The sequence below is a fragment of the Tupaia chinensis genome, unplaced genomic scaffold (genome assembly GCF_000334495.1).
Source record: "Tupaia chinensis unplaced genomic scaffold, TupChi_1.0 Scaffold143728_1, whole genome shotgun sequence".
NCBI classification, from domain to species: Eukaryota; Metazoa; Chordata; class Mammalia; order Scandentia; family Tupaiidae; genus Tupaia; species Tupaia belangeri.
The window spans coordinates 2,429,850-2,439,752 of NW_006203577.1; the positions used below are offsets into that span (position 1 = coordinate 2,429,850).

The 9,903-nt window shown below is 35.8% G+C and overlaps 1 protein-coding gene across 1 annotated transcript; it reads left to right on the forward strand.

Annotated features, from left to right (window-relative positions):
* Positions 1-4,097: 4,097 nt before the first annotated feature.
* On the forward strand, positions 4,098-5,027 carry LOC102479826 (taste receptor type 2 member 50-like). The gene has a single exon (XM_006164830.1). The coding sequence runs from the start codon at positions 4,098-4,100 to the stop codon at positions 5,025-5,027; it is 930 nt and encodes a 309-aa protein (XP_006164892.1).
* Positions 5,028-9,903: the final 4,876 nt, after the last annotated feature.

A 9,903-nucleotide genomic window follows, 5' to 3' on the forward strand; every position in this document is an offset into this window, starting at 1 on the left:
ATTATTAAGGCGAATTCATATGTCTTCTTACAGAAAAGAAACACATAAACTTTAACATTTTCTACTTCTTTCTGGCTTTCCATTTCATATGTATGTGATTAATATCCAGAGAGATACCTAATAATGCATTTTATCTATACTTATTTAGAACTATATATATATATATATATGTGTGTGTTTCTGTGTATATGAAAAATATATACAATTTTGACAATAACATAGCCTTGATTATGTTTTTAGCAAAAAACAATTATTCAAAATGTGGTAAAAAAATACCTTAGAATTATAAAGTCATTTGTATTTCACGTACATATTCTATAATATTCTTTTTTTTTTTTGAGAAGTTTTTGCTATAGGGCACATGCGCTCACCAGAAAGATTTCCCAGGGAAAATGACCACACCACAATCCCTTCTCTTCTGTTCTGCTCTTGGGATCTTGGGCACGCACATGCACCCAGCATGAGTATAAGCCACCGGGTTCAGGACTCAAACCGGGGCCGAATACATGGGAGTCCAGCGACATAGCCATTACGGCAACTGCTGGTCTCTATATTCTATAATATTCTAATGGAGGATTTTATTGTACATAATTACACATCAGAATTGACAACTTACCTTAGGAAATTATTGCTGTTTTCCATTATGATTTAACTTACATGAATGTACCAAAGTATGTTTAGATTTCATTGTTTGAACTTCCAAAACATAGGTGGAAAGGACATTCAATTTCACATCAAGTAAGGCTGTACTTTCAGGATAGGTTTCATTCCATTATGAATCATTATTTCATGTTTAGCAGTAAGCTAACAGAATTGCTGAGAAAAATGCATGCTCACAATGAAATTTAAGAGTGACCAAAAAATTCAAGATACTTTTATATATTTAAATTAAACTGCATTTGGGAATACTAGGTTTAATACAAATATGTGAATAGCTTAGAAAGATTATTTGAATAAGAATGCAGGATTTAGAAACAAATGCCCTTATCCCAAATGCTGCTATAGTTTTTCACATAGAACTAGGAAACTCATTTCCTTCAGTTTTTTTTTTTCTTTCTTTCTTTTTTAAGAGATTTTTGCTATAGGGCGCGTGTGCTCACCAGAAAGACAGAGAGAAACAGACAGACAGAAAGCAAGAAATCTCCCCGCAGGGGGATTGGCCATGCTGCAATCCCTTCTCCTTCATTCTCCTCTCAGGATCTTGAGCATGCACGCACACACGCACATGCTCCCGGCCTGAGTTTAAGCCACTGAGTCCAGGACTCGGACCACAGTCAACTACATGGAAGTCCAGCGACATAGTCATTACGCTAACTGCTGGTCCCTCCTTCAGTTTTTGTTTGTTTGTTTGTTTTTGTTTTGTTTTGTTTTGTTTGTTTGTTTTTGAGAGGCTTTTGCTATAGGGCATGTGCACTTGCCAGAAAGACATAGAGAGACAGAGAGATAGAAAGCGAGAAATCACCCCCCAGGGTGGATGGCCACGCTGCAATCCTTCTCCTCCATTCTCCTCTAGGGATCTTGGGCATGCACGCACACGCGTCCGCCATGAGTTTAAGCCACCAGGTTTGGGACTCGGACTCGGACTCCCATGTTGCTACATGGGAGTTCAGCAACATAGCCATTACGCTAACTGCTAGTCCCATCCTCCTTCAGTTTTTTAATGAAAGGAAACCCTCCTTGAAATTGAAAACTGAGTCAATATTTTAGTTTCTTCTAAAACACTTTCAAGCCCCTGGATATTGTTATCTGTTTTATCTTCCATTAAAAATAAATCCTTCAAAATTTGAATAACTCAAATCTTCCCAATATTGGAAAAATGCTCAATATAAAAATAGTGAAATTATAAAACATAATTCAATGGCCCTTTCTGTAAACAATAAAATGGCATATGAATTCTATGTATTTGTTATTGGGAATGTGTCAAAGATTTGTTTTATTATAATTATGCTGTAAATGATAAAATGAGAGGAAATATGTTGACTTTTTGAATTGCAAGATCTAGACATAAAGAAAATATATAAACTTGTTAAAGAGATAAATTCTCCCTGACAGTATTCATTCTTGGTTATTAAAAAATTTTGGCAATGTTATCTAATCCTTAATATAAACTGTCTCCATATTTGACTAAGTTATTCATTTTTTTAACATATTTTTGTTAAAAGATGAGTGTGTTCACAGAGAAACAGAGACAGAGAAATAGAAAACAAGAAATCACTCCTGGCGAGATGGGCACACGGCTGCCTCGTCCCCTCCATTCTTCTCTCAGGATTTTAGGCACAACACATATGGGGCCAGTGCATTTCAAGTTGCCAAGTCTGGAATTCAAACCATAGTCAGCCATGTGGGGATCCAATCCCTTAACCACTTTGCCACAGCTGGCCCCAGTTATTCATTTTTTAATCATCTGTTTCCACAGCACAATGTATGCACCACAAGAGCAGAGATCATGTCTAAGCTGTTCACTAATGAATATTAAGCTAACTAATGAAGACCAGACTAAATAACTAAAATAATTGAAACCAGACAACAAATTACTTTGCCTAAAATGATAACTTAATGAACAAATAACGTATAATGGATTAATGAATATAATAGGGCTGACAAAACAATGTAAATGAAACCCATCACAAAGGTTTCACCTTCCATAAAGTTTCCATATCTGGTTTCATTTTGAGGTTCCATGCTTATTCAAGTGGAAGCATTTCCCAGACCAAATGTTTGGTCACTCTACAACTCTAAAGGAAATGTGATTTGAATATACCTTTCATGCAGCTATGCAAGGTTTGCAAAATGGACACAAAATGGAACATTAAAATTAGGTGGCACCTATTATGAGAGTTTTATTATTTATTTATTTATTGTATTCACTATAGGGCATGTGTACTCATCAGAGACAGAGAGCCACAGAGAGGGAAAGTGAGAAATCACTCCCTGAGGTAGATGGTCATACCACAGGTTTTTTTTCCTCCATTCATCTCTTGCGATTTTGGGCAAGTACTCACATGCACCCAGTATGATTTTCAAGCAGCTATGTCTGGGACTCAAACCCTGGTCAATTCAGGGAGTCCAGTCCTTTAACCACCACACCACCTACTTGTTTTCTGTAATTTCCTCTTGTTTTACTGTAATTTTGGATTTGTGAACCAACCTCTTTAATACTCCACTCCACGGTATCTTTCCCAGCTTCTAGATATCACTACCCTATCACTGCTTTCTATAAGAGCAACTTGCTAGCTCACACTTATGAGACAGAACATGCACTATTTATCTTTGTGTGTCTTGCTTGCTACACTTGGCCTTATGTCCTCCAGGCACATCCACATTGCTAAAACAGGATTTTATTCTTTTTAAAAAAGGACTGGATAGTTTTTCATTATGTATACATACCACCCACTGTCTAGTGTACATACACCATCCATTTATAAACCTTTTTATCTGGCAAGGTCTGATAATGTATCTTTACATTGACTTTTATATATTGACTTCTGTGAATAGTGCTGCAGTAAAAATGGGAATGCACATAGTGATTTCGAATGCTTATGGTAGGAACCATTTGGATCATGCACATGTAAATTTGGCTTAAGAAAAAATATCCAATGTAGTGATAGTGATGATCACAGTTATGACCAAGATCCATCTAACAATCTAGACATTCACTGCATGTTCTACACACTGGCTTTAAATTTTCTAACACTATAGTTACAGAATGCAGATAATGGAAAGGTTAATCATGGAAATATTGCAAAAGAAGGAAAGAAAATATGTCATTATTTGCATGCTTGCAAATGAAAATTCAGGTCTTATTTTGACATCAGGTAAGAAAGATTTCACTTACAGACAGAGCCTGTAGTGTTTGCATAGGAGTTAATTTGAGCTAATTGAGAAAAACAATGTTTTCCATAAAGATGGCAATACCTCTTTCCTTGGCATGCCATGGTGCTTTCCGGCTTGACATTGGCCAGATAATTAAAAGAAACAAGAACATTATTGGACACTCAGATATTTGGAAGATACTTTACTAAAGGTCAGGATATTAAATAATATAACTAGTGATATTAATAATCTTCTTGATTTCATAATTTTTTTTTAGTTCAGTCATGACCAGTTTTCTACCTATCTTTTTTTGCACCCTACTAATGACAGAATTTGTTCTTGGAAATTTTGCCAATGGCTTTATAGCACTGGTGAATTTCATTGACTGGGTCAAGAGACAAAGAATCTCCTCTGCTGATCAAATTCTCACTGCTCTGGCCATCTCCAGAATTGGTTTGCTCTGGGCAATATTAATATATTGGTATACAAGTGTGTTTTTTCCGGGTCTCTATACCATAGAAGTAAGTATGATTATTCATAGTACCTGGACAGTGGCCAACCATTTTAGCATCTGGTTTGCTACTAGCCTCAGCATATTTTATTTGTTCAAGATTGCCAATTTCTCTAACCTTATATTTATTCATTTGAAAAAGACAGTTAAGAATGTAATTGTAGTAATATTGTTGGGAACTTTGGTTATTTTGTTTTTTAACCTTGTAGTGATAAACATCTATGAGAGTGTGAACATAAAAGAGTGCAAAGGGAACATGACTTGTAAGATTAAACTGAGGAATTTTGCAAAGCTGTCATATGTGACTGTTTTCACAGTAGCAAACTTCTTACCCTTTACTGCATCCCTGATATGCTTTCTGCTTTTAATCTGTTCCTTGTGTAAACATCTTAAGAAGATGCAGCTCTATGGAAAAGAATCTCAAGATACCAGGACCAAGATCCACATAAAGTCTTTGCAAACTGTGATTTCTTTCCTTTTGCTCCTTGCTGTTCACTTTATATATCTATTTATAACAGTTTGGAATTCTGATAGGCCACCTACGGAGCTGGATATTATGCTTCGTCAAGCTATTGGAATGATCTATCCTGCATGCCACCCATTAATCCTAATTTGGGGAAGCTCAAAGCTAAAACAGACCTTTCTTTCATTATTTTGGCAGATGAAATTTCTTCTGAAAAGCCAGAAACCTTCAACTCTTTAAATTAATGAAGGACATCATGTATCTTTTTACAGAACACAAACACATGGACTTTAATATTTTCTACTTTCTGGTTTTCTATAGCATATGTATGTGATTAATATCCAGAGACATACCTAATAATGAGTTTTACCTAAACTTATTTAAAAATGTATATATGTGTGCATGTATGTCTATTTCTGTGTATATAAAAAACATATAAATTTTAACAATAACATATCCATATCATTTTTTAGCACAAACCACTTAATTGTACAAAATATGGTAAGAACTATCTTAGAATTATTCATTCTTTGTATTTCGCATTCACATTCTATAACCTTCTAATGGAAGATTTTATGTTTATATTCACACATTCGTGAGAACTGACAACTTACCTTCAGAAGTCACTGCTATTTTCCATTATAATTTAGAATACATGAATGTACCAGAGTGTGTTTATAATCCAATTCTGAATTTCCAATTACATGGATGATAAGGACATTTAATTCCAACTAAACAATATGGATGTGTCTTTGGGATTGGTTTCATTCCATCATGAATCCTTATTTCATGTTTAGCAGAAAGCTAACAGAACTGATGAGAAAAAAAATGATGGACACAATAAAATTTAAGAGTGACTAATATATTCAGAGTAATTTTGTATAATGTAAATTAAGCACTTAGGAATATTAGGTTTTATACAAATATTTGACTAGCTTAGAAAAAGATTACTTGAATAAGAGTGCTGAATTAAGAAACATGATGTCCTATTCCAAATGCTGTTATAAATGTCCACATAGAACTAGGAAACTCATTTATTTCAATTTGTATAAAAAAATACTGAAATTGAGATCTGATTTCAATATTTCCATTTCTCCTAAATCAATTCTGAGCCCTTGAATATCCACTTATCTCTTTTATCATCCATCCTTAAAATTCCTTCAGAATTCAAATACCTCAAATATTCCCATATTAGAAAAAAATCCTCGGTATAAAAATAGTAGTAAAATTATAAACCATAATTAAATGAAACTTTCTAGAAATAAAAATATCACATATCAAATCTATGTATTCATTATACAGAATACATCTAAGATCTATTTTACTATAATCTTGTTGTAAGTGATATGATGTTGCATGTTCCAGACAAAAAGAAAATATATAAACTTTTAAAGAGATCAATTCTCCATGATGATATTCATTCCTAGTTATAGAATATTTTAACAATGTTATCTGTTCCTTAGCATACACTGTCTGCATATCCAACCATTATTCATTTTTTAACCATCTGTTTTCTCAGCACAATGTAACTACCATAAAGCAGAAACCATGTCTATGGTGTTTATCGATGAATACCAGGAAATAAAGACCGACTACAGATTACTTGGCCTAAAATGATACCTTAATGGACAAATAATATATAATGAATTAATGAATATATTAGGGCTGATAAAGCAATGAAAATGAAATCCATCACAAAGATTGTACATTGCATGAAATTTTCACTTCTGGTTTCATATTCTGGTTATGGGCTTATTCAAGTGGAAGCACTTTCCAGAGCAAACATTTGCTCACTCCATAACTCTAGAGAAAATATGACTAGAAAATAGCCTTCATGCAGCTAAACAACTTCTGTGAAACAGAGACTTGATGAAATATGAAAATTAGTGCCTATTACAACAGTTTATTAATTAATTTTTAGTTTTCACTATAGGATGTATGCACTCACCATAGACAGAGACAGCCACACAAAAGGAACTGAGAAATCATTCCCCAGGGTGTATGGTAACCCCACAACCCCTTCTCCTCCATTCTCCTCTTGGGATTTTGGGCACGCACACATACAAGCTTGGCATGATTTTCAAACTGCCAAGGATGGGATTCAAACTATGTGGAATCCAGTGCCTTTACCTCCATGCTATCTCCTGGCCCTACAGCAGCTTTTTAGGTAGTTTGTTTGTTTATATTTTAGAGAGATTTTTGCTATCTGGAATGTTCTACAGAGATACAGACAGAGACAGAGAGACAGAAAAAAAGTGAGAATTATCCCCCTAGGGAGGATGGCCATGCCACAATACCTTTCTCCTTCATTTTCCTCTCAGGGTCTTGGGCACAGACACACATGTGCCCAGTGTGAGTTTTAAGTAACTGGGTCTGGGACTCAAACCATGGTCAACTACATGGGAGTCCAGTAATGTAACCATTATGCCACCTGCTGGTCCCCCTACAACAGTTTTTAAAAAGCATATAATTTTCCATTTTTGTGTCCCTTAAGTGTTTTGTTTCTTTTTTTCTTCTCTTGATTCCTTCTCTCTCACCCTCCCCCATTACCCACACTCCTTCCAAACTGTCTCTAGTGCCCACAGGTGCTTCTGCATGCCTTTATACCTTCTAGTCTTTCACTTTCTGCCATAGAGTACAGATATTCAACATATCGTGAGTGGGGACATTTAATGTATTATCTTTGACTTAACCGATATGCAGTGTATTCATAGAAAAAGTTATTTGGTATATTGTAATGATACAGAGTGATTGAATGTCAAAATAAATAAATAAATAAATAATAAATAATTTTTTTAGAAAACATATAAAAGATTTTATAATAGAGTCAGCCAAAAGCCTGCTGGTTGAAAGAGTCAGATCCCACATGATCAACTGTTATTAAATCCTGACCCCACACTCACTGTGAATGTGTGTGCACACACCCAGGATTCTTACAGGATAGAGAAAAGGAGAAGAGTTTGCAGTATGACCATACTCCATAGCGCGGTGCTTTTTCCATTTCTCTCTTTGAGCACATGTGCCATCTGGCAATAGAAAAAAAATTATTTGTTAAATTTTAGTGTATTTTCCCTGTATTTCTTCTGCTGCAAGTGACATGTTTTTAATTAAGATTTTTCCAGCTAGCTAGCATATACACAAAGACTACATTTCACTTTTGAAAATTAAGTTTATAATTATCTGACTTACTAAAATGTTATTTTTATGTAATATTTTTTCAATTATCCTTTCTAAAGAAATTTTTATTATCATTTTATAAATTCAGAGATGAAGGAATGAATAATACATGCATAAACCAATAAAATTCTAGACTGGGGCTTCTAAAACCAGAACCAATGTCAGGAATTGAAGTCCTGATAGCTATTTAGGAAGGCAAGTCCAGAGTGGGAATGAGGAAGACACAAGGAAACATAGGTAAGAGAACATGTGAAGCCCCATCCTATGATGCATGACCTGCTGGGGGCCACTCCACAGTGTGGTGAGGGACAGCACGGCGTTCAGCATGAGTGTGTCTTGGCACCCTGAAATTGCCAAGGGAAAAATAAATAAAGTTTATGTATGAGAGAGAGGAAGGAGAATTTCACTACTCAAGTCTCTTCAAGAGTCCCACTGGCCAGAATTTACTTGAAGCAGAACTAGCATCTCTTTCTCTGCTGAAGCTTGCTTAACCCCACAGGGCCATTTAGAAGGTCAGACAACATGCCCAAGTGTGCTGTTCCAACAAGCCCAGCATGGAAGGATGGTCTGGATCAGGCAAGAGGCTGACAGAGAGAAGAGACAGTCAAGGAAATCTGAGGAAGCACACATGTCTATGTCCATACAGTCCACCCCTTGAGCCTGTCAGATACACTTAGGTTCTCCAGGAGTGGTTGGTTTATGAGTGGTTGACTCTACAGTTGCTTAGAGGGGGACCTATGCTAATTTTAATGCTCTGATCTTGCTCTTTTTCCAAGTAGAGGTTATGTTGCAGCTGAAAGGAGGTAGACTTGCAATAATTCCATGGGGGATTGCTCTCCCACTTTCCTGTGGGACTTTTCAAACATATGCATAGCATCTTTAACTTCAGTATATGCCTCTAAGAGCTTTGAGTTTGTCGTATCTTCTGGCCCCATGGAAAGAGCAGTGTGGACCACAGCGTACACCTTCTCCTGCTCTTGGTTCACTTGAATTTTGTTTCTTTTAGGGAAACACCATGAATGGGTCAGAGTGACATCCATCCTTAAATGTGGTATATGCTGGCTCCAAAATCCACACAAGCCCGATAAACCCTGTTTCTTTTAGAGCAATAGGGAATATAAGATAGGGCAACATGTTGTTTACTTCACAAAGGATTTTTCACTATATAGATCTGACCACTGGATCCTGAAAACATCACAGATATTTTAGGTCCTTGAATTTTTTTTTAATTTATTCATTTTCTACATTAATTCACTATATACCATTGCAACACATAAATGAATTTTCCATCCAAAATACACTGTGCATTGGCTCAATCAAGCACATCAACATACATGTTCTCAGCAAATAATTTTCCAATTCTTATGTCCTGCATACCTTGCCTTTTGTTTTGCCATCCTTGATTCCCCATCCCCCACCCTCTGCTATGTCCCATCCTCCTCCCCCATTGTCCCTGGCATCCATGGTTGCCCTCCATGCCTTCCCCCCCCATTCAATTGTTCTACCAATGAACTTAATTAGTCTAAATATATCCAATAGCTAGCACAGCTGACACATACCTATACATGAACCCAAGTCTGACTTTAGGCATAACCCCCAGTGAGTAGAATGAACATACTATAAAGTAGTACCCAGCTGTGCCCATACAGCTTGCTGCAGTCGTCAAATATGCCTTTTTTTTCCTCCTGCAACTTTTTTTTTTTTTTATATTACCTAACATTCATTCCCTGAGCATCATCACAACATACTAAATGTGGTTTCCCATCTAGGATAAACTGCATAGTGGCTTAATCAAGCATGTTATCATCAATAATATTCCATTTCTACTTTCATACATATGTATACATATATATATGTTTTTTATCCTATGTTTGACCCTCTGCCCTTTCCCCCTCTCCCATTACACTATCTCTGCTATATACAGTTGTCTTCCAGAAGA

Bases quoted from the DNA above. Each gene is read 5' to 3' on its own strand.
- LOC102479826 (XM_006164830.1), top strand. From the start codon at position 4,098: ATGACCAGTTTTCTACCTATCTTTTTTTGCACCCTACTAATGACAGAA.